Below are 23,729 nucleotides of genomic sequence, written 5' to 3'. Positions count from 1 at the left end.
TCCTAGAACCTTAAGCCGTCATCAGCGTTGGAGACTAGTGATCCACCAGGGGTTTAGTCTTAGAATGACCGAAATGACCGCCCCTTCTCCTACATCAAATTTGAGAAGAAAGAGAAGGAAGAGAAGAAAAGAGTGATTGAAGTCTACACTTGCTTTTAATTTAATAAAAAAACTCCAATGATATTTAGCAGAACAACTTTCTCAAAGTCATACATGACGTATGATTTTAGATATTTCACGAGCTAATAGAACCCGGGACGGAAGCTCGACTCTGGGTTGGGGATGAAACTTATCCTGAATACCAGAGGGTGTGCCAAACAATGTAGCAGATACAAAACACTCTCGTAGAAGATTTTTTGAGCCATGCAACTGTGTTTCTTCTAGTTGTATAGGTACGGTAGTGGTCATATTCTGAAGACAAACTGAGGAGTCCCGGCAACCTTCGTCATTTCAACAAATCACTTTAAGCCGATCTCCTGATAGTCTTCTGTCCCCAGAATTTGAGTTCAATATAGCAGTGGTTCTCATAAAATCGATGACAACATTTCCGCAAGGAAGATCTTGACTTCTCACTCTTTCGTGGGAGATTCCAAACCTATGTTAACCCCTTGTCACTCCAGGGGATGTTTTACAAGAAGGAATCAGATCATCCTTGCATCAGTTAAATCATGTAGATCCTATGCTTGTTTACTGGGGAACATGTTCCCCAATAAATTTGCACATGCATGTTGGAAGGTAATATCGTTTCTTAATCCACACATCCAGCTTGATCTGAGTAAACGGCTACTATGACACCTCATAAGTATTGATGGAGTGAGACTACTGTACGAAGATCATAGCGCAAAAAACCTCTTGGTACTGATTGCGGAATCTGCTTTATATGAATATGAATAACATCAAGCATACGGAGAACCGGTCTTTCAATCCAATTCACAAACTCATCTTTTGCTATTATGTCTTCATACGATGGTATCGTCTACTCCATCCCCCCACCTCCAGGAATTACCCCAAACTCGCAGGCCCCATATCATGCAGCCGGACTCGTGGTGGTTATATGCGTCTTCGTTCCTCTGGCCATAATAGCGGTTTCCGTTCGGACGTTCACTAGGTCTAGAATTGTTCGAATCTTTGCTGCTGATGATTGTAAGTTCTCATATTCGGATTGTTGTATCAGGATAGTACTGACCTAGTGTTTATAAGTAGATGTTATGATATTTGCTCTGGTATTTCCAATGCATCCCCTGGATAGAGAAGTTCAAACTGACGATGTGTTCCCCAATGAAGTTGACCTCAATTGCCTTAACCGGATGTATTCTAAATTGTGAGATATCTTCCTAAATGCCTAACTATGTCTTACTAACTTACCTAGTACTCGACTATGGATTAGGAAAACATCTGTATGATGTGCCACTTGACGATTTATATCCCAACTTTTTAAAGGTATGGCAAGCACTCCATAAATGTTGCTCTCATTCAGAGCTGACCAGTATGAACGGCTAGATTAACGTCATTGCTGCCATGCTTTTCTGTGCTGCAACTGGTATGGCAAAGACGTCCGTTCTTCTCTTCTACCGACGTATATTTCCGTCTCGGCAGTTTCATTTTGTTATCTGGTGTCTGGTTGCATTCACATTTTGCTATTCGTCTGCAAGTGTTCTGGCGAACTTATTTAGCTGCCGTCCTATATCTGCATCCTGGGATATCCAGTATGCAGGAACAGCGAAATGTATCAATAGGCCTGTGTTTTATTTCGCACAGGCAGGTTTGGGAATTGCGACGGACTTTGCAACGGTTACTGCACCTCTTCCAATGATGTGGAACCTACAGATCCCTATCAGGCAGAAAATTGGGGTTGGGGGTATATTGATCATGGGAAGCTTGTACATCTCCGAACTTCCAAATGAATATGGTTCTATGCTGACTTCTTCACCAGTGTCTGTGTTGTTAGCATCATCCGCCTAAAGTCTTTATACGTATTGCTCAAGGGGACTGATCTCACCCGTAAGTTCTTCTTCAGCTTTGAAGTCTTGATTTGCACCTGCTAATTCGTATTATAGTTGACACAGTCGATGCTCTGCTCTGGTGTGTTATCGAGCTTAACCTCAGTATCGTTGGTGGATGCGCCCCGACCCTAAGACCCTTTATGCGAAAATATTGTCCCAAGGTATTGGGAAGTTCGGGGCGCATGTACGGTAGTGGAGATGCGCATCACGGAAAAGGCCATTCATACCCCCTCAAAAGTCATTATAAGTCAAATCCGGCAACCAAAGATAACAAATCGCGACTCGGAATTCCGGGAGTTAGTACAGTTACGGGCGAGAACGAAAGCGAGGAATTCATCATTGGACAAAAAAGCAACCCGCGAGACGATTCAGAGTTTGGCGGAATAGTTAGGACTGTAGACTTTGGATACGAAGATGGAGTTGAACAAAGAGAGAGATAAACATCTGGAGACAGTAAAATCTTATCCCAAAGATAGCGGTACAGTACAACCACTGCTAGCATCAAAACGCCACCCTGGAGATCTTCAGGGAGACTGCGATTTTGCGCAGCAGCAGCATTAAAAGCGATTCTCCCAGCTACATAGCTTGTAGTACAGCCTAGCTGTAACTATCGATGCAGATATGGCGCTCTGAGCTTGTACCTGAATTTGGACGCGAGTGCAGCCGATCATGTCAAGGATTTATCAACAACATTGCAGATAAAATTCTCTTGTACGCTCACTGCAAGCAGCTGTCAGTCGGTTCGGGGAAAATTTGTCTAAAATACTTCTCAAAGTCGAAAAGGGGAAGAGTCCCAAGGGATGAACACGGTCTTCTCGCAAAAGTAATGAGGGGGGAACAATGTCAGCTTAAAATTTTCTGTATACTTATGAATTCTTAATTGATAATCAAATGGTTGATTGTTTCAAGTCGGAGAAAGGCCTTAAAATGAACCGATAAATAATTACAACTTTTGCCTTACTCCATTGCCATGTCATGGCATAATCCATTGAAGTTTTCCCAATCCTCTGCACCCAAGCAGATTCCCCAGCCTTGACATAAGGCTTCTGAAGGAGCGACTTCATCTGTATCATCTTGTAGGAAGAGATACGACCAAATAGCGCCCCACTCTTTCCCCGCATCAGATTCCGCACATGTTGGTCTTAGCAGATTAGCAAGATGCAGGTATTGTTCTCTGGGTACTGAACGGATTGCGTCCCTCGAAACCGCAAAGTCATTGCACGGAGCTGAAAACTTGCTCGGTACTTCCATTTCTGGAAAGCTTTTATGAAATAATGAGATGACAGAATCATTGGTTTCCATGCTTGATGCATCCTGGAGGCAGAAGGGAAGGAAGCCCCGAGACTGAACAGTAGCGAGGTCAAGACGATTGATTAGATCCGTTTCGGTGACGGGACAGCTAAGCTCTGTCGCTTCCCACTTGTTGAGAAAGATGGAAACAGAAGGTAGATTATCGTAAAATTGGTAGAGGTAGTTTAAATAGATGAGGGCTTCAGAACCTTTGTATGTGGACGCTGGAGAATCGTATTGGACGATTGCTAAGTTATCTTTCTTCAAGCTCTTTGTCCATTCCGGCGAACCAGTTTTCGATGTGAAGGAAGCGATTATGAGGTTGATTGTTGGAGCAGAAGAATTTGTGATTGTTGGTAGAGCAGAGGAAGAGGAGGATGGGACATTAAGGTATTCACGAAGAGCGGTAGGACCGGCCCAAAGAAAAGATGTGATGAATGCGATGCCCGTTATTGAGTAGAGAATGAAACGAATATATGAGAAAACATCTGATCGAGTTGGTGTTTCTCTAGATGCTGAATGGGGGTGGGTATCAGCTTGCTCTTGTTGTGGCAACTGTGAGTACTGTGGTAAGCTTTCGCTTGGCTTTTCTACCCAAATGTTGAAGCCCATATTGAATCGATAGGTGTTCACTGTAAACTTTTCCAGTTAAAAAAATCAAAGAGAAAAAAGTATGCGATAAAATATTTGAATGGAGTTCCCTCAGTTATTTCAACCTTTGTACACATCCATTGTGTATGTCTGAATACGAGCCAATACTTAAAGTAGGTGAGTCTTCACGTAAAATTGATTTGACCATGCCGATTACAAAGTCTAAGGGGCCAGTGATGGCAATTGAAACAAACGACCGCCTGTAAAAAGCGCTTGTCGTTTATTTCAAAGGTGGATAGCCAAGCTCTGCGATCCGCAATTAGCAGTTAGGGCCAAGCACAACAATAGGTATAAAGGTCGATGTAGCCCATCTTTAAGCGCCCACCGAGAAGTTGTCGCAATACCTATCTTCATCATAAAGTCCCTCGAGAAAAGTCTGTGATTAAAGATTGCTGTATCGGCATATTAGATCTGACTCCGTCTTTTCATAGTTACGCCCCATTATCCGTCAATTTAACTTCTTGGCAAAAACCAATCGATTCTGCGTACCGGTATTGCTGCTGCAGTCAAACATTATCGAACGTTCGGTGATATCTGCATTTATTTCATTTGTTCTCCATGTAAAGGATTGCGGATGATTAGGCTTCGATAAAGGCAATCAAATGATTAATTGTGTTCGCGCCAGCCATGGCCATCCAACCTTGTTTTTGTACTGCACAGCCGTGGCAGGAGCTATTCTACAACATTGCCATCGCTATACTATCTCTGGTTACTGGCGTCAATGGTTGATATTCTAGTGATTCCCCACTGTTATTCCACTAATGTCTGTCTTAAGCCATTATTGTTGGTCTATGCTGTACCGTAGGAGGTCTTAAATGGTCTCCTTTTAGGTTTTAGCTATTTGATACCTCAATTCTTCTTGCTTTTCCATCCTCTTTGTTTCCAACAAGAAAAACAACAATAACGGCAACATTCATCAATTTTCACGATAATTTCAGCTTTATGGTGAGTTGCCATTTCTTTCTCCGCAACAAAATTACCTTGCTGAGAGCCTCTGAATGCACGCTTAAGGTTAAAATCCTATCTTGCCCCGCTCTTTGGTTTTGGGTACATACACGTAGCCTCTGTGCTACACTACCTGCGGCTGATACTTCGGGTGGATAGGCAGTCTGAGCCTGTATATGAGGTCGTACACCATCAATAATAAAATTGCGGCGATGTAAAGTTACGTGCCTCTTAAAGACCGAGTGAAGCTAGAGGGATCGTCAGGAGGGATCGTCAGCCAGCGCGTTATCGTGTGGTTGTTCTTGTTCAACATCAGTCATATTCCATTGAGTGTGACTTCGAGGGAGATAATAAACAATGAATCTCATCTCATCCCCCTCGAGAAACCCAAATCCAAATTCTTCGGTGTTCGATATCATCAATATTCAACATGTCTCGCGACTGATCCCGGAGCTTGAAGATCTAGGTATTGCTGGACAATAAGAATCATTTTCCCACTGCAGTAGTTTCTGTTTGATCTTGGGAACGGCTTTGACCGTACAATCTGATTATGACCGTTCACTCTCTTGCTTCCTAGACGCAAGCATTTATTCGTATTTGTTGACGATACAAAGCTTTTACTAAACCACAAATTCTTAGACCTCACTCGAATACGGTGCTGTCAATCAGTTTCTGTCTCACTTTCGCCAGCGCGCGAACTAGCAATCGACCGGACCATTTCCTTGAATTCACCGCTGCTCCACCCATTGAAAATTCGTCCTTTGGAAGCTCACACTCGCCCGTGGCTGAAAATCCTCGCAAAACCGAGAGTTGCCTATTTTTGGCGTGAATCAGTTGTTACTCCAACGTGATATTTGCCAAACGGTTCACAAATTCGAAAATAATCACGGTAGACAGCCAATTTCGGCCCTTTCGGACGAACATATATACCCAGCAAAACCTCAAATTTCGCACCACACTCTTGTTCTGACTCGAGTGAAACACGCCAAAATGTCATCATTCCCGCAATTCAGAAGACTCCCAGTCGAACTTCAACTCAAAATCTTTTATTTTTCTCTTCAGCCAGACAGCATTGTACCCCGGGTTATCAAAGTCGACTTCGCTCCAGAATTTCATACATATAGATATCAATCTCAGCCACCACCACTTACCCAAACATGTCGGGCTTCTCGTGAAGTTGCTCTTAAGAGTTACTCGGTCCTCAACCCCTCTATGCTAAACAAAAGGGGCGCTATATATTTTCATCATGCCGTTGACATCCTGCACTACCATCCTCAGTGCGAACATCACTATGACAATGACTCACTTGATACGACTGCATTGGACCCAGATCTTCCAACTCATCTCATACGGCATATAATGATCACACAAACGTACCTGACCCTTAGAGCAAGCGATTCTTTCAGCTGCCCGATCTTTGAGTTGAGATATTTCGGGAATTTAGAGACGTTGTATATAGGATTGCCAAGTCATGCGGAACTAGAAGAGCATAGTACACGTTGGTATACAGAACTAATGAGGCTCACGCCAGGTCACAAAGATGCGCCGCCTTCACTACCGCATCACTTAATAGCTTCATATACTCGAGAAAAACACGAAGAGGCTTCTGGGCGCCGAGATATTGTACCGGGATACACATTATTATCAGCAGACAAAGGGAGTCTGCGAAAACATCAGCTGTTAAGCTGTTTTGGGTGGCAAAAGGGTGGTATAAGTGGTGCGTGGATTTGTGGTGATGGGTCTGGAAGGGGTGATGGGAGGATTAGGAGAGGAGAGGGATGGCAAAGTAGAGAGTTACCGGCACTGAAGTATGTAAGAGCGTGCCAGTGAAGTGGATGTCTATGCTGCGGAGGTGTGGGTGATATTTATTACTGGATATATTGGCTGGTACGAGATTCTCATGATCTAGTTGGAAACAGACTAAATGGGGGAATCACTGTCTAGTATCGAGTTTAACAATCGTTCCTTAATTAAGAAGATAATACTGAACAACAGTCTACTTGGATTATTATTACGGGAGTTGCGACGATTCTACACTTCGCTTCAGATTAAACGACACACATTCTAAATTCTATAAATTGGGAAGGTTATCAATCACAACCATCTCGCCGAACTCGTAAGCTTCACGACGCCAAGTCTTCCCAGCGGAAATGAATATCTTTTCCAGAATGGGACTCATACAGAGGTGGATCCCGCTGGATAAACTAACCGCCTGTATGTTACGGCGAGGATTGCACAGTTCACCATATGCGCCAGACCCTCGAAACTTGAAACAACTTCATATCGCACAATATTCTCTATTGGGCCAAAAAAAATTCGGTGTAAATCATATTCGAAAATATTGAAAAAGAGGCAGGGAGGGAATGGACTGGATATCCTTGTGATCATCATGTGATTATCGAACGGAACAGGGGTATTAGATATATTGTGAATGAGAAGAAATGAGCTCTGAGTACCAACTACACGAAGTGCACAAAGTCGAATGTGTGTGAGATTATTCATACAAAAGTCGAATATCCATAAACTTATCAAATTTGGCTATCTGACTGTTTGCTCATTCGCTGTCTACTGTCTCTCGCAGCTGTTTTACAGAGCCATATTAAGCACTTCTCGATCGTGATTTCGTACATATCCTTCATTCTACGCCTGCCATTGCCACTTCCTCCATAGTTTCTCCATCTGATCCTATATTCTCCTTCGTCTATTCTTTTTGCAGCTCCATTGTTCCCTTTCTTCCTCCTACCTCCTCCTTTCGTCATCTCCTTCTCACGTCCACCAGATCTCCACCAACCTCTCTTCACGCTCCATAAGACATCATAATCACCTCTCCGTCTGCCAACACAGTCCTACTTGCTACCACAAAATCTTTCTTCTCTCCCCCAGGTACCGTATAGCTAACGCTCGAGCTTTCTTTTCCAACAACAGTGGTGGCAACTGCATTCAAATCACTACATGGCATGACAATCGCAACCGCACTACTGAGATATCCATCGGTGTCTGCGATGAGGAGGGAAGATGTATCGTCGTAAGTGATGGTGCAAGTAATGTTGTTGGGCGTATCGGTCAGGGTTGCGTCCCAACGGGCAGCGCCGAGATTATATGTTGATATGTAGTCCAGGGCGAGGATTGGGCTGAGGAGAGACAGGAATATGAGAGGGGTTGTGGATTGCATTTTGAGTGATGGTGTTGGATTTTTTTGGCTTGTTTTGGTGAAGACGATGAAGTGACTATTGATATCGTGTAGATGGAGACAAATATCTCGAAGAACGTCTGATAATGAGCACTAAAGTCGGGGTATCAGGAATCAAATAGCGCCGGCAGTTCAAAAATTAGTAGCGGGCGGGATCGCAAGATATATATCTCATCATCGACGCTACATACTCCATTCCATTATTAACCTGAACCCCAAAAAATCACCACCAAGAAAAACAATCTCCCAAACCCAGCAAACCTCCGCCCCACAAAAGCATGGCAAATCGCTAAGCCTGATTGTTTCCCTCTCCCTTTCTGTTACCTATTTCCATAATAAGAACATATCTCCTGCTGATCGAATCAAAAGGCTCCAAAAAAATCTGTTCTTCAAATTGTTTAAGCATAAAGAGTACACAAGTGGATCACAAAGAACAAAATTTCCAAATTCGGTTGTGATAGGAAATGAAGGGGTATGCACGGATGTTTGGTGTTAGGGGTTGCCAAGATGGTATTTGCGTTGATGAGATGAATTGTGACCAAAGATGTATCTTTAACTTTATTTCTCTGAAGAGTCGTCTGGTCGTGGTGTTTCGAGTGAGTTCTTGGAGCTTGGCGCTTATGTCTTTTCTTTGAGTTCTCGGTGAGGAGGAAAGGGTGCTTGATGTCAGCATTCGTGATATCATGTTCATTGTTGTTTTCGTGTATCCCGTCCTGGAGTTGCGAGCGAGTGCTTAGGACTTGGATTGGGATAATATCAATCATCCCGAGAATCATAATCTTGGTTTGGAATGCTTTATCTGATCTTGAAGTTTTGAAGTTGTGCCCGGAGCTTGGCGCCGATGTTTCCAGTACAATGTGATATAGAACTGAGAGAAGGTTCTCGCCTCATCTAAATGGATTACAAGTCATTGGCGCTTGGCTCCCAGCTGAAGGCTTGGCTGTTAGACCGACGGCCTTCTATCTGAAGATAGAGATGGCCGCCTTCTTGTCACAGATTCAGGAACATTGAGACGGATCTGGCAAAGTAATTTATGATGTGCAATGAAGTCACTTCGCTCCTGTTAGACAAAAGTGATATATAAGTTTGATGTCCTGTTTTATTGACCCTTGATACTCTTTGACATAACGATAGTTCGGTCTCAAATGAAAGCTCGCCCTTATCTCTCACGTCCTCGAAGTCTTGCAAAATTTCACCATAGGCTGGGGCTTGATATATCCCCACGCGTGTGAAGACCCCCTTCCTTCTAGCGACAGGAGTTATCAAAAGCCCATTTTCACAGTCATGCGCTCCAGGGAATTGGAGGGGAAAGGGATGGACGTCTACATTGAATGTTTGGGCTGCTTTTGTAAAAAAGGTTTCGGATTTCTCAACTTACTCCGCGAGAATATCTTCAGTGAAATATATTGTATGATGCACTCTCCAGTCATCGAAATAATAATTGATGCTGAACGATTCCTTTCCAATCTGCAGGGCTTTGCTGGATCTGTGTGGATGTACTCTGCCAGAAGTTTCGATTCCAGTCAGTAGATTGTCACATTCGATACGGATTCTTCTACCAGTACAATGAACGTATGAATCGGGTGTAGTTGTCCGTACTTGAGCATCCAGAACTTAAAATCATCCGCCCCTCAAGGTCTCGGGCGGTCATCATAAGGCCTTATGATAAACGAGTATATACACTTAGTAATCTGATGATTTTGAATGGGGACATTTGGACCACGAATACTAGCTTCCCAAACATTAGTCAAAGTCAAGACATTGACAACCTCAATTTCTATCCGAACAGCAAAGTTTGCATTGGTCCTGGACCACCTTCTTGTATGCTTCTTCTCTCAATATCGTTTGCGCTTCCCTCATATGCAGCAACTCGCCCAAAAATAACAAACAGTTGTTTTAAACCTACCCAGTTCGGGCCGAAGAATGGCGATATCTGCATGATGATTCTCTGACCACGAGGCTATCTGTACATCTGACAACGCGCGGTCTTCTGGGCTGTTATTATTCATTGCTGAATAGCTGGGACTTTGGAATATTGCAAGCACGAGCTTGCACAATGCGCAATTTTGCCTAGCAGAGTACTTGATAGCGCTATACGACTCGAAAGAAGCAAATCGTTGAAACCGGGAAAATCCTTTGACTTTGGTATTGAGACAATGATGATATCCTCGCAATGCGCACATATCAGAAACTCCAAAGCTTCACCTTCAAGAGTCTTCACTAGAGAATGATATGGCATTTCGATGAAAAACAGTGGTGCTTATTTCAGAGCAATGGTTGGTCAGATCTACATATCAACTGTGAATCAGAAATTTATCACAACGTTGCAGATATTCCTTGATTCGCTTATAGGCAATATAAAAACTATATACAAAGAAAGCCAACGGCTGAACCATTCCCATTCCCATATTAGATCCACATAAATCCATCGTCACATCACTGTATCAATCATCCGATCATAGCTAATAAGCCCCCTTCGCACCAGGAAACTGGGCAAACTGCGAAGTATCAATACTCTTCAACTGAGGACAACTCAGCCCACTCAACGCAGCAGAAACCGCCGCATTCAGCTGACTCAAAGCAGAGGCAGTATTAGACAACAGACCCTTAAGGATATCAGGAGCAGCCTGCTGAGCAACTTGGAATGCAAAACAAATAGCGTTATTTCCCTCGGCCAATGTGGTAACATCAAATACACCACCGGTCAAATTCTTAAGGTCGACGCCTGTGAATGAGTTCACCGTGCCGGTATTTCCTCCAACGGAAAGAAACTCAACATGTTCAAGAGCTGCAATATTTAGATCGAGTGCGAAAGGTACAAGACCGTATTCGTCACCAAGAGCCCGTTTATACCAGTTGTCAGGGATTTTCTCATGTCCTTCTGTCCACACAAAGCCACCTGGTTCTCCAGTGACTGAATAAAACGACTTCAAGACATCGCCATTCAAGTAGCCCTCAGGATATTCAGAGGATTTGTTGGCCATATATCGATAAATAAAAGTGTATGCTGCAGGCTGGACAGCGATTCCTGAAAAGGGTCCGTTGAAAAAATATGGATTGTTTTCAATGGATTGTTGGAAACGAGTTGCTCGGAAAGGAGTCAGAACTGATAAATCGTAACCGTTCGGACCCAGCGGCAAAGCGTACATCTCTTCAAATTGAGACAAGATCACTTTGTAATTATTGCCACTAGTCACTGTTAATAATTTTATCCCCCCGACCCTAAAATATGGTATAACTTACTATTCATAAAGATCCGGACGTGCAGGTGATGCATCAGACTCATATTTGTTATGTGATCCAATCAATCCTTGAGGTTTACCGAGAAGTCCAATTGAGCTCAGCAGGCCTGAAGATGGGGGTCCCCCAATAGACCAACTTGTCAAATCCCCGTCGAAGACAGCACCATATATAGAGAGGAATGCTCCAAGATCAGCACCCATGCCAAATACTATTTCTTACGTCAGTACGAGACATTCATAATCACGACGATATATGGCTCACCGTCATAGGTTCCTTGAACGAATTGTGAAATTGTCGCTACTCCATTGCGAGGAATGTAGTTGTGATTAGCCATAGCATTTAACCCTATATAGACGAGCATTAGCATTAGCCTATGAAGTCATGTTTCGAACCATTCAGTTCAGACCAAGCGATTGAATCGAGGGGTTCCTTACCAGGACAGGGTCCACGCAAATCATTGGGCCCTGGAGCAACAAATGCATGATTGCCTGTGTTGGATACATATTGGTCGGATGCAGAGAATCCAACAGAGCGAGGACTTGATACACGTTTTTCAATTCCAGCTTCGATCTGGGCAGTAATTTTCTCAAGGGAACGCCTCTCTTCTGCGCTCATGGATTGAGCATCATCAAACATGCGGGAAGGGAAGGCGAGGGTCTTGGTGAAGCAGAGGGCGAGCCCTGTTATCGCAAAACTGTACTTCATCTTAAGAACTTTCTGAAAAATGGAGGGAAGGGGGGAAAGTTGGAGTGAATGAGAGCTGGGAATGGTAGAGAATTCTGGGCAGGTCACTAATGGCTATGGTCTATACTTATATCCCCCAGAGTACTGAGATCTGGAGTAAGCTTTTCTGGGATGCTTTCGGAGATTTTGTTAACTTCTTGGCAGGTTCGCCGCAACTTCGCTACCAGTCATTGCCAACCGCGCGTGATTTGATTCCTTTTGTCCACACTTGCCTTCCTCGTCCCATAACCCGGGACCTGGACAATGCAGGTGGTAATCTTCGGAAGTTCTGTCTCGGTGGCCCCGACTCTCAAGGGTCAAGGCCACCCACAATAAGAGGGAGGCATTTTTCCTACCCAATCATCAGACCTTCATTTCAAAAGCATGCATCTAAGATACTAGCGGCCTTAGATTTTCGAGCTGAAATCAGCGCAAAGGAACAACGTAGTGACATCCGAGCCATTGAAAAGTATCAAAATTGTTGATTATAGAAATCTCGGCTTAGTATTAACCCAGCCCATAACCTTAGTGGCACCGAAACGGTCATAGCAAGCTGAGATGGGATATTATGTGGCGTATTACTAGAATGCCACTGGCGTCATTAGAATGCGTGCAGGGCCGGTAGTTGACGCAATAGGAGGAATCTCCAACGATATTGAAGATTGAATTCGATTAACAGATCCTAGAATTGGGATGGAAACCCTGAATGGCATTGTACTCTGTGCGAGGTACAATCACAGCCACTCTAATAGGCATAGTCGCAACACGGATCATTAAGGCACGAGATGGGGGTTTGACCATTCAGGAGACTCGTGGGAGAGTAAAGGTTGCTTATATTATGGATCTCGGGTAGATCTTGGGCACGTCCTCTACGAAGGGTTTGTTCACGTTTAATAACCCAATTCCTTTCCTTTATGATTGAAGTAAAGTATGGTCTTTGATAGGATAGAAGAGAATTAGAAGGTCATAATCATGTCCGTGTTTTCAGATTCATTTGTTTGATTTGTGGTTGAATTATAATTCAATTGATTGAAAGATTCTACTAAAGTTCAAAATGGGTAATTCCGGCCTCTTTTTCCTCCTACTACGTGGAGCTGAGCACGTCCCATGTCGATTCGCGGGGCAAAGAGATCTAAGATTCTTCTCTTTTTGGATACGCACCTCGGCACTTCTGGGATGTCTGAGGTGACAAGTTTACTAGGTACTCATTGGCTATTCACAAAATGGCCAACCACCTCAGATGACACAAGTACATATTATCATCCTGCCCTGGACTGGGTTGCATTTGAAAAGATGAAACTTTATTTAAAGCTTGAGTTGGGGTGGGTGGCTGGGGTTTCGTTGGCTCGAGGTTGGGTTGACATCCAGTCTTGTTTAGCGGGAGAAACTCACTCACAGCTGGAGTAAACCTACAGATGCAGAGTGTGGTTACGCGCCAGGGGAGCCAAAACAATGAGGAGGCCATTACGTGCCCTTGAACCTGCATATTATAAATGTGCGTAGAGTGCTGGCTCATTGCATCCTTCGCGTGTGTTGCTTAGAAACCATCAAAATCTTTGCTTGGGCAGGCTCTAATACCTCCATGCAATCAATCCATACACCCCGCGTTTTTAACCACTCCTATGAAGAAGCCAGTATATGAACATCCAGGAACCGAAACTCCAAGATTCAGCATTTCGAATGCTTTCAAAACGTACTCAGTCGAAGTTCGAAATATTGATCTGAACTTCTCATGCTGGAATATTTTTGCACAGCGAGGGCCAAAGATCGATCACCTATTGACGCGTTACTCTTGCCCTCCAAGGGCGAGTCTATCACAGGTCATAGCGGCTGGCCTCTAGGTGACTGAAGTGGCTCATTACATAGAGCCGATACCAGTAATCGCATCGCGCACAAGGTAAATAAAGCTCGAGAAGTTGGCAGGTCGAACGGAATTTGGTCTCTGGAGGGGTGCACCCTTACTTCATTTCTATTTGCGCACATCCAGACCAGGCCTTGCTTAATCCAAGCATCATCAGCCGCCACAGCTCATCATTCATACAAAATTTGATTGATTCATTGAATCAAGCTCAAAGTAACCACTGTAGTTAAGGACGATGTCTTTGCTGCGCTTAAATAGTTATCGTAAAACTCCGAAGTTTAGATTGGTCTTGGATCATAGAGCTAGTGTCTAGGTGTATGTTGATCATTAGACTACCTATGCTCGAATATCTCTAGCGCTGATACCCACGGGACGAAACCTGCTATCAACAAGAACATCCAGGGCAGGAGTGAGAGTTGCCAATGTCGACGTGATCCGGATTTCATGGGCAAGGTGACGGAGCTACCCAGCTCATTGTTGGGTACGATAGAATAGTAGATTTGTAGCTTTTCATGATCAAGCCTCCACGACGCATGGATGGAAGCGTCGATGTTCAACTCTTTTTTTAACTCACCAAACCGGCCTTGACTAGAAACATCGAAGGCGATGTCCTTTTTGTCATCTGTAAGAAATGTACCTCACGGGTCCATAATCAATCACGCAATACTATCCATATTCTCTCCTACTTTCACGATCTCTCCTAGGAGAATCTTGTGGTATCTTCTTCGGCCAACTCCTCGAAATGTCAATTTTATCTCTAGGGGCCACAACTTCGAGCAGCAAGAATAAAAGATAATCGATGATCACACAGAGGCAAAAGAGTTTACCTGCCCATATTCCGCAACCATAATATCTCTTGAGACGATCGATTAAAGCAAAGCTTTGTACGCCAGCTCTTCCTCTCGTGGCGCTCCAGCTAGCTGCATCAGCTGCGTCATATCCATAGAATTCCGCTTCGCTCAGAACACCGAAGATCCCATCATAAATCCTTTCTGTTCTCTCTGCTACATCTGTCCATGAATACATAAGCTTCACTTGATCATGAAACTTCTCGGTACGAACTTTGTTAGCTCTCAAAGACGCGATGGCTCGGCCGGTAGCAGCGACTAGATCATCTTCGTCTGGTTTGGCAAAAACTGTCATATGTGATGGAAGCACTTCTGGAATCCCTCCAACCTGCGTGCATACAACATATAACCCACAGCTAGCAGCTTCGACTATCACGGTTCCAAAAGCTTCGGTCAAACTCGGATGAAGATATATGTGCCCCCTAACCATAACATCTCGGACCTCTTCATGCCTGACAGGCCCAAGCATCTCAACTTTATCTTGTAACACGTTCTTCTCCAGCATTTGTTCAAGGTCGATGGCCTTTGGACCAGATCCTGCGATTATAAAATGTACATTAGGATGGTGAGCGAGGATTCGGGGAATTGCTGCAATCAGTAGGTCGGTCCCTTTGTTGTAAAAAAGTCTAGAAACCACGACAATTGTGATCACATCGTGGGGACCGAGTGGATATGGGGCTGGTGGAGGATGCTTTCCTGGGGGATCGGACGGATATAAAGGATGTGATAGAGGTCGAAAGTTCTCTGCTACGACTGCATTTGGAATGACAGAGACCATAAGAGGATCAAGGGAAGCGCGTAAAACCGTGTTTTCTTTACTACAGTGTGTTAGGATTTTAGGGTCTTCAAAAAGATGAAATTGGATAATCCTACCAGGTATGACTGACACATACTACATGATCAACATCACTCAATGTAAATTTGAGAAGCTTGTTGATTAATATATTGCCGGCATCTGCGAACCCGAATAATGAGTGATCTGTAAATACAGTCCGCAGTCCCATCGTCCTCGCATGCAATATGGCTTCATGACACATGCTACTCATGCTTGCATGACCATGAACGATCTCGATTTGTTCTCGTAAAACGATATTGCGGAAGATTGGGAAGAACGAGAAGACCGTGGGAAAGGTACAAGAACGAAACATAACGAGGAATGGGACATGGTAGACTTTGAGACCGTTTGTAAGGTATCTGACACCGGTTCTATCCTCATATGCATGTGTAATAATTATGACTTTGTGTCCTCGGTCGATGAGCTTCGTAGAGAGTTGGTAGATATGACTTTCGACACCTCCTGGTTGTGGAAAGAAGAAGTCGCTGACCATAGCTATATTGTACGGCATCTTGGAAAAAAATACAACTATTGATAAGGTCAACCGATCAAGGGGAGAGAGTTAACTTGAGTTCAGGGAGGAGTCACTTGTACTTTTTGGTGCAAATTCATCATCATCATGACAATCAATATCATCAGCGAGGGCTGAAGTAGGAAGCTTCAAGAGCTTTGGCAACTTTGAGGCCTAGACTTTCGGGAAGTTTGTCGCGCTCAGTTAACTGCCACTTTAGTCGCTAAAGTCTCCGTAAAATTTTTATCTTCCATTTCTCAATTCTTTCTCAATCAACTGAGGAAGGTTTCGAAATTCATCAATTGGCATTGACAATCGTTAACTTATCAATTAAAAGGCTTGGAGATGTATTCAAGATATGTTCCTCCTTCCAAAAAGAAGGTAACGACGCAAGAGAATTCTATCGAGGCCCCTCCATCTCCCCCCAAATCATCCTCTCCTCCTCCTCTCGCCCCACCTGCTACACGACCAGATGCCTCCTCAACTTATGCGCGTTATGTACCATCTTCTAAATCAAAATTAAAACCAAATACGCAACTAGACGCCCCCATAGCTGCGCCCGAATCACCATCTCCAGCCTCCAAACGAAAGCGCGAAGATGTCGTTCAGCCCACGCCAGAGCCCATTTCCAAGAAAGCAAGAAAAGAGAAGAAAGAGAAGTCTGTGACAGCACTCGTGCCATCAATTTATGAGGACTCGCATAATGATACTGTCTCGTCAGAAGAAGCGCAAGAAGCGCAAGAAGTAACAAGGAAGGACAAGAAATCAAAGATGTCCAAGTCGAAGGTCGAAACCATTCCGTCTCGGGATATTGCAGAAAGTAGTGAGGATATAGATGATAAAAGACATAAAAGAGTATTAGAGAAGCGCGAGAAGTCTATCAAGAAGGCTGAGAGGCGTGCGCGCAAAGCTGCTGAGGAGGGTCTGGCTATTGAGAACGCCCAAGAGCCAGAGGAACCTGCAGAGATCCACGATTTAGTCCCACTGCCGCAGCCAGAACCAATTCCCGAACTTCCACCTCCATCGCTCGAATCTACTCTCCCTTCATGGCTTGCGTCACCAATTTTAGTCTCACCTACGACTACTGCCCAATTTTCCGATTTAGGGGTCGAGGTTGAAGCTGCCAATGTTCTTCGGTCCAAAAGCTTTAATGAAGCATTCGCCGTTCAAGCCGCAGTACTTCCTCTCCTACTTCCTGGCTCTCAGCAAAAGCCTGGTGATGTATTGGTGTCAGCGGCAACCGGATCCGGAAAGACGCTATCATACGTTTTGCCCATGACCCAAGATATCAGCCATAATACAGTCACTCGTCTACGTGGATTGATCGTCATGCCGACTCGAGAACTTGTATCTCAAGCGCGTGAAGTGTGTGAGGTATGTTCGAGTGCATTCTCTGCTGGCAGTAGAAAACGTGTAAAGATAGGCACAGCAGTAGGAAATGAAGCTTTTAAAGTAGAACAAGCAAACCTTATGGAAAATACATATCGATATGATCCGATACTATACCACGAGCAAGAAAGGCGAAAAAATTCTCGATGGGAGAGTTCTGATGCTGGGACAGATGATGAAGGTGAACCGTTCTTCGATGATGAAACCGTTTCTCCTTTGCCTGATCATGTCATTGAGCCAGTATCAAAGGTTGATATTCTAATTTGCACGCCGGGAAGATTGGTGGAGCATCTAAAGTCTACCCCAGGGTTTACTCTACAGCATGTCAAATGGCTTATTATAGACGAAGCAGATAAGCTTCTGGATCAAAGTTTCCAGCAATGGTTGGATGTTGTTATGAATTCCTCAGCGGCAGGGCAGAAATCACTTCCAAATAATAAGGATAGGGTGAGGAAAATTGTTCTTAGCGCTACGATGACTAGAGATATTGGTCAATTGACTAGTTTGAAGCTCTATCGACCAAAATTGGTAGTCCTAGAAGGCTCATCAGCCATTAATGATGAAAAGGGCTCACAGGCGCATGTTCTACCATCTGGACTTGCTGAATTTGCTGTCAAGGTAGATGACGAGAATCTGAAGCCGTTGTATTTGATTGAAATATTGAAGGGAAATAGCATGATAGACGAGAGCGAAATTAAATCTGACACAGACACGGATTCGGATTCTTCTGATTCCAGTTCAGACGAAGATAGCTCAGAAGACAGTTCGTCCTCAGATGACAGCTCAAAATCAGACTCTGATTCAGATTCGGATTCAAGACCATCGCCCAAGTCGAAATCAAAAATCAAAAGTAATCCACTACCGATCAATCACGAACCTCATGGTGTGCTCATATTCACCAAATCTAACGAATCCGCCATCCGTCTCGGTCGTTTGCTTTCCTTGATCAACGATTCCTACACGAATATCATTGGAACCCTCACCTCCACAACCCGTTCCTCCGAGCGCAGGGCCTCTATTGCCTCATTCTCTCGAGGTAAACTCCAAATCCTCGTCGCTTCTGATCTCGTCTCTCGTGGTCTCGATCTTCCTGATCTTGCACATGTCATAAATTATGATGTTCCTACAAGCATTACAAATTATGTACACAGAGTAGGTAGAACGGCGAGAGCAGGGAGACAAGGATCTGCATGGACGTTAGTTGGGAACACTGAGGCGAGATGGTTCTTCAATGAGGTTGCAAAGAGTGAAGAAATCAGGAGGAGAGACGGAGAGAAGGTCAAGAGAGTGGTGGTTGATGCAAGAAAGTTTGGCGAGTATAAGAAGGAAACTTATGAGGATGCCTTGGAGGAGCTGAGTCAAGAAGCTATGGCAATCAGGAAAAAGAAGTCTAGCTAGAGGGTGGACTAGAGTGTGTAAATTACTACACAAATATCAAAATTTAAAGATCTGATGTTGTATGATATTTTACGTTTTATTCGCCCCGAACAAATCCTATGGTTGAGATTGATTTTCGGACGATGGCTCAAAGTCATACACACTATCAGATCGAAACTTCTGGATTCCAATGAAAACTGATGGGGGTACAATCACCCAAGTAACGTGTGATAGTCGTTATTCATTTCTCAATTTCTTCTCGCAATTGAAGCGACAAACAAACGTTTTGAATAGTGAACTATTGTTTACACCTTTACGGTGTAAATCAGGGATTAAAATATGATCATGGGCTGAATGTATTTTATTAGGTCATTAAGCGCTCGGCCAGTAAGCTGGTGGCTTCATCTAGACTTTTTACGTTGCGCATCATCCCCCCTTTCCCTCAAAAGTTCTTCCCAAGATAAGGACTCTGCACGCTCGCAAATCCTTGCGGACAAGCCCTCCCGATCGGCGCACTTCCACTCCTTATATAACATACCTTTGCCTGCGCACAAGCATCACTTGTACAATTAGGGCTTTTGATCGAACTTTTCCCCTGAAATGTATTGAACAGCTCTACCAACGTTCTGTTTTTCTCCATCGCTTCCGTAACACCATGCCAAAACGTTGCATTGAGCGGCGCATCTTCTGGCCACGAAATGGAAGGTCCGTACGTAGCTCTTGTGGAGTATTCGAATTGGAAGGTAGGGCCAGTACCGTTAAGGGAAGAATAGGTGTTGACGTCAGAGTAGAATGTATATGCGTCCATGATTTGAAATGAACCGGTGTCTATCTCATACATGCGATAGCCGGAATTCATGTTGGTCAGTGGAGTTACGCTGGGTCCGATCCATCCGGTTGTTAACGCGGTTGAGGAGGTCTGCATGGTTCCGTTGTTAGAGTAGTAAATAAGCACTTGATCTTCATGCGTATGACCCCAGAAGACGTTGGCGATGACATGGGGTGAGTAACGGTCGACTATTTGATAAAAAAGATTTGTTGGGTTTGGTAGTGGATTGGTTCCGTCCCACCCTGACAATACGTGGCCAAGAATCCAGACCCTCTCGCCAGCATCTTCCGCCATCTGAAGCTCATCTATCATGAATCTAAACGAGCCGGAAACATCAGGGTCTGTCGTGTTGATGAAGTTAAGATAATTAGACCTGTACCAAAAGTCGGTATTTAATGTAATAATCCGAAGTCCGAGATGCGTTTTCACGGAATAAGCAGCGTAGTGAATAGCAGCTTCCTCGGCATCTGCTTTGCTCAGCCACCCTTCGTGCTGCCACAAGGAAGAGACATGATCGTAGTTCCAGCTAAACTGCTTACCCAAAGGGCCAGGTAAGCTGTGGGGACTATCAATATTTTCCGGGGTTGAATCATGGTTTCCTAGTACGGGGAAGATAGGGTTCTTGATGTATGATTTCAGAATTGAGTAGATACTAGTCTCCGTGTACTCAACATATTCTCGTGACATTTGGTTTTGAGCATCATGGGAAACGAGATCACCTAATGGGCAGTTAGTGAGAATCTATGGAAGAAGTTTTGGTTAATCACCTGTATAGATTGTGAAAGCGGGTTCCGATCCATAGCCTTTGGTACCGGTCATAGCCCCAATGGATTGAAGAGCTGCTAGCGCAAGGAAATATGGAGTATCGCATCTACGAAATCCATTATTTGATTATTCCAATTACATAGGAACATGACACCTACTTGTAAGACCCATATAATGGTGCCGGAAATATTGCTTGAGAAGTGGGCGCATCTGTGTATCTACAGCACAAACCGGAAGAGCAGTTTGCCTCAGAAGCAACTTGATATCTAGGGTCAAGGTGAAAATCCGAAAGGTGGAGGACTTTCTTTCGTTGTCCACTTGGTTTTGGAGCCGTTGCGTTAGCCGGCTTTGGCTTCCACAATCCGGTAGTATTTAATGGCGCTGCGCTGGGGAGTGGACAATAAGTTGTGCTCAGGGAACTACATATATATTGACCGTCTGATTCAGCAACATCGGCCAATGCTAGCACTTGTGCCCATATTGCGCCCCAACTTCCTGGTGCATAGTTATTTCTGCACGTGGTGTTCGATGCAAAGCCCGTGGCTTGACATAACAAGATTAAAGCATCAGGTACATATTCTGGAGCTTGCTGGGCGAGAGTTTTCCCTACGCTCAATGCAGCAATACATTTTGAACAATTGTTTGAGAGCCCAGTTTCATTGTAAATAATATCCTTAACCTCGTTTAGCGCATTCTGGAGCAATGTTTCAGGAGGTGTATTGCTTGGATTGCCGACAGCCTCCGGATAGTATACTGGATCATCAGTAGCAGTTGGTATGGTTGCAGGATCAGTAAGATTAACTGGAAAGGTGATGTTTAGTATCGGATCGTACAACGCTGGTTGAGGCTCGGCGGTTGCAGCAGGTTTGAGATAATAACTCGAAAACACTGAGGTTGGAAATGCCGACGGGACAACGAAGGATGGTGCCCCCGGTAATTGAGATCCTTTTCCTACTTCGGCTCCAGCTTGGGTAGAAGAAACAAAGTATCCCGCTGAAATCAAGGTGACGAGGACAAGCTTGGCCATGTCTCCTGATGGCACAGATAATTGAACGTGGAAATCCCGTAAATGACACCTATGCTTGACAAGAAACCAGTGGTTGATAAGGGAATCACGCAAACTGGGAGGATTAGACCTTGGCCGAAGTTCCAGCTTTCTCACTTAGAGATTGAATGTGGGCGAGGAACTTTTATACCACCAACTGCCTTCGCTGCCAGCCACACAAATGTATGTTATTTTTTAAATAAGAAAGATAGCGAATAGGAAAAGGTTGAAAGCACTGGGTGGGATCTACTACCTGAAAGCTAAAATGTACCGGTACCGGTAACTACCTAGTGACGATGCGGAGTTACACTTCCAACGTGCTCGTGGGCTAACGATTGGCAATTGATAAAGTTGCCCGCATAATCTAAGGTAGGCGTCTCCCCATCCTTATCAGATAGAGACAAAATGGGGTATAGCTCGCCCTCATCCCTTGAATTGATGCAGAGAAGCTTCCAAGAATAAATCCGCATTTCCTTTACTAGAAAGTCGTACATAATGTCAGTCAATTTGATGTAAAACAGAAGTGCTGCTGGAACAAAAATGTGCGTAAGAGATCGTTTCGATATCACTAGCTAGCGTTCGGGTCACCTGATCCTACCGTTCGTCTGAGTCTACGGCAACCAATCAAGACACCGGACGCAATGGGAACGAGAACTTCGAATACGGACACAGAAATCCTTATTTCAATTTTTCATTCCCCGTCACTATTAGCAATATTCACACATTATTTACAACTGAATCTTGTTAATTCAAATTCGTTTTGGGCATTCGAGCTTTCTTACACCCTTTGTTAGCCTTGTCAAGTGAGAAGTGCTTCTGGGCGACTTGTCAATGCAACAACGGAAGGATGCGTCATCTTCCATCCATGTGGCTGCATCTTGAGCTGTGTGTTTGACGACATCGCTTAGTTGTAGATAATGAACGATTGAATATATCTCATGCTCACTTACCCAGGCATTTGCAGCATCAACATGAAAGTCATGCTCTGATTCGGAGATGGACAGGTTTTCAATGGACCAACTACTAGCAACGGCTACCGCTAGGCATCAGGGATCATATTCACGATTCAGAAAATTTCAGGATCATGTTCTACACATCTTAGATGCCAGTATTCTGTATGCATACCCTCTACATGACAGAAAACAAGATCATGATTGATGTTAGGTAACAAGACGAAATTCGGGTTTCCGTCCGTGCTGGTAGGACCAGTGATGATACACATCTCGTCTGACATCCAAATCTCAATTTTCAACTCTCATAGCTGTGATCTTCTGTATGTTCTTGCGTGGAACAATAGCACGATGTGCACAGTTATTGAATAATCGCTCAGGCTTTACCCCTGGAACAGTGTTTGGCGAATAGTCGAGTTGACCCCATCTGATCCCATAAGAAGATCGATCAGAGTGTCCAATAGTTCGGACTGTAATCTCAAAATATAGATGATCAAACCCTCGGATCAATTAGAACATTAAAACCATTCGAAATATTGAGCTCTTCATTAGAACATTGAACCCTTTTCAGATTTCTGTCTCTTTCTAGACATTCAGACCCATATTGTTGGAGTACAGTCCGGACTATCAAATACCCTGAAGTCGATATCATACTACCTGCCACTCAAAAATGTGGCATCTTCACGCTTGAAATTCTGCTTATTGATCCTCACCATTTCCAAGTGAATCATCGATTTCACATCGTAGCTTTCTGCGGCTGTGTCCAGAGAAGCGTCGGCAGGACCTCTTCAATCATTCAAGTCACATAAGGACATCACCGAGTTAATACTCGACTCGATTCAAGGTATATATTATTTATATTTTCAATAAATTGGCACATCAACGAGTCGTTAATCTGATCTACATACTTGATGTCGTATTCCTGAATTCTAACTAAGCCACTACTGACATGTCTGAGCAGGAATATACTGGTATATCAAATGTAGTTCCAGCCATCCTTCATAGTCTGATTAGGTGCATGATTTGTTTGGAAGAAAGAGGAGAATTTCTATAGGGGCCCCTTATTGACCTGCACAGGGCATGATTAAATCTCGAATTGGGAACGCTGTTTCGAAGTTTTCCATTTTCAATGCTGGTTGATTAAAATGTTCCATGCTGGAGGGGACTCACATCTTCAAAGAATCAAGACGCATCATTGATCTTTTTCCCAGACTCTAAATTGAACGATGAGGCTTGGGCCAACTCTGATGATCCAGGCCGGGATGAGAAAGCAT

At 44.0% G+C, this 23,729-nt stretch overlaps 8 protein-coding genes across 8 annotated transcripts; 3 read left to right on the top strand and 5 right to left on the bottom strand.

The window, feature by feature from the left end:
• Positions 1-953: 953 nt before the first annotated feature.
• Positions 954-2,443, top strand: EAE97_000008 (uncharacterized protein; the record flags this gene model as incomplete). Its single annotated transcript, XM_038870518.1, has 7 exons — positions 954-1,143; positions 1,204-1,223; positions 1,285-1,321; positions 1,370-1,440; positions 1,501-1,880; positions 1,934-2,001; positions 2,058-2,443. The coding sequence occupies 7 exons, from the start codon at positions 954-956 to the stop codon at positions 2,441-2,443; spliced, it is 1,152 nt and encodes a 383-aa protein (XP_038737879.1).
• Positions 2,444-2,960: 517 nt separating this feature from the next.
• On the bottom strand, positions 2,961-3,905 carry EAE97_000007 (uncharacterized protein; the record flags this gene model as incomplete). Its single annotated transcript, XM_038870517.1, has 1 exon — positions 2,961-3,905. The coding sequence occupies one exon, from the start codon at positions 3,903-3,905 to the stop codon at positions 2,961-2,963; it is 945 nt and encodes a 314-aa protein (XP_038737878.1).
• Positions 3,906-5,879: 1,974 nt separating this feature from the next.
• EAE97_000006 (uncharacterized protein) lies at positions 5,880-6,719 on the top strand (the record flags this gene model as incomplete). The annotated part of the gene is made up of 1 exon (XM_038870516.1): positions 5,880-6,719. One exon carries the CDS (start codon positions 5,880-5,882, stop codon positions 6,717-6,719), a length of 840 nt encoding a protein of 279 aa, XP_038737877.1.
• Positions 6,720-7,686: 967 nt separating this feature from the next.
• On the bottom strand, positions 7,687-8,061 carry EAE97_000005 (uncharacterized protein; the record flags this gene model as incomplete). Its single annotated transcript, XM_038870515.1, has 1 exon — positions 7,687-8,061. The coding sequence occupies one exon, from the start codon at positions 8,059-8,061 to the stop codon at positions 7,687-7,689; it is 375 nt and encodes a 124-aa protein (XP_038737876.1).
• Positions 8,062-10,541: 2,480 nt separating this feature from the next.
• On the bottom strand, positions 10,542-12,027 carry EAE97_000004 (uncharacterized protein; the record flags this gene model as incomplete). The annotated part of the gene is made up of 4 exons (XM_038870514.1): positions 10,542-11,268; positions 11,323-11,530; positions 11,584-11,667; positions 11,757-12,027. The coding sequence occupies 4 exons, from the start codon at positions 12,025-12,027 to the stop codon at positions 10,542-10,544; spliced, it is 1,290 nt and encodes a 429-aa protein (XP_038737875.1).
• Positions 12,028-13,018: 991 nt separating this feature from the next.
• Positions 13,019-16,234, bottom strand: EAE97_000003 (uncharacterized protein). The gene is made up of 2 exons (XM_038870513.1): positions 15,628-16,234; positions 13,019-15,572 (listed from the first exon to the last, which is right to left on the bottom strand). The coding sequence occupies exons 1-2, from the start codon at positions 16,098-16,100 to the stop codon at positions 14,573-14,575; spliced, it is 1,473 nt and encodes a 490-aa protein (XP_038737874.1). The 5' UTR covers positions 16,101-16,234; the 3' UTR covers positions 13,019-14,572.
• A 211-nt stretch (positions 16,235-16,445) lies between these two features.
• Positions 16,446-18,887, top strand: EAE97_000002 (uncharacterized protein; the record flags this gene model as incomplete). The annotated part of the gene is made up of 1 exon (XM_038870512.1): positions 16,446-18,887. One exon carries the CDS (start codon positions 16,446-16,448, stop codon positions 18,885-18,887), a length of 2,442 nt encoding a protein of 813 aa, XP_038737873.1.
• Positions 18,888-19,048: 161 nt separating this feature from the next.
• On the bottom strand, positions 19,049-21,999 carry EAE97_000001 (uncharacterized protein). Its single transcript, XM_038870511.1, has 3 exons — positions 20,619-21,999; positions 20,463-20,566; positions 19,049-20,414 (listed from the first exon to the last, which is right to left on the bottom strand). The coding sequence occupies exons 1-3, from the start codon at positions 21,485-21,487 to the stop codon at positions 19,309-19,311; spliced, it is 2,079 nt and encodes a 692-aa protein (XP_038737872.1). The 5' UTR covers positions 21,488-21,999; the 3' UTR covers positions 19,049-19,308.
• Between the last annotated feature and the right edge of the window lie 1,730 nt (positions 22,000-23,729).

The sequence above is a fragment of the Botrytis byssoidea genome (genome assembly GCF_014898295.1).
Source record: "Botrytis byssoidea strain MUCL 94 chromosome Unknown BBYS_001, whole genome shotgun sequence".
Lineage (NCBI taxonomy): Eukaryota > Fungi > Ascomycota > Leotiomycetes > Helotiales > Sclerotiniaceae > Botrytis > Botrytis byssoidea.
The sequence above is the reverse complement of the archived record's forward strand: the minus strand, read 5'-3'. Positions and strand labels throughout refer to the sequence as shown.

What these genes read in the sequence shown, in the direction of transcription:
- EAE97_000001 (XM_038870511.1), bottom strand. Translation starts at nt 21,487, where the DNA reads ATGGCCAAGCTTGTCCTCGTCACCTTGATTTCAGCGGGATACTTTGTT. An exon ending in CCATTATATGGGTCTTACAA is followed by an intron (nt 20,567 to 20,618) that starts GTAGGTGTCATG and finishes TGGATTTCGTAG; the next exon opens with ATGCGATACTCCATATTTCC. An exon ending in CGCTTTCACAATCTATACAG is followed by an intron (nt 20,415 to 20,462) that starts GTGATTAACCAA and finishes ACTGCCCATTAG; the next exon opens with GTGATCTCGTTTCCCATGAT.
- EAE97_000003 (XM_038870513.1), bottom strand. Translation starts at nt 16,100, where the DNA reads ATGCCGTACAATATAGCTATGGTCAGCGACTTCTTCTTTCCACAACCA. An exon ending in GTATGTGTCAGTCATACCTG is followed by an intron (nt 15,573 to 15,627) that starts GTAGGATTATCC and finishes AACACACTGTAG; the next exon opens with TAAAGAAAACACGGTTTTAC.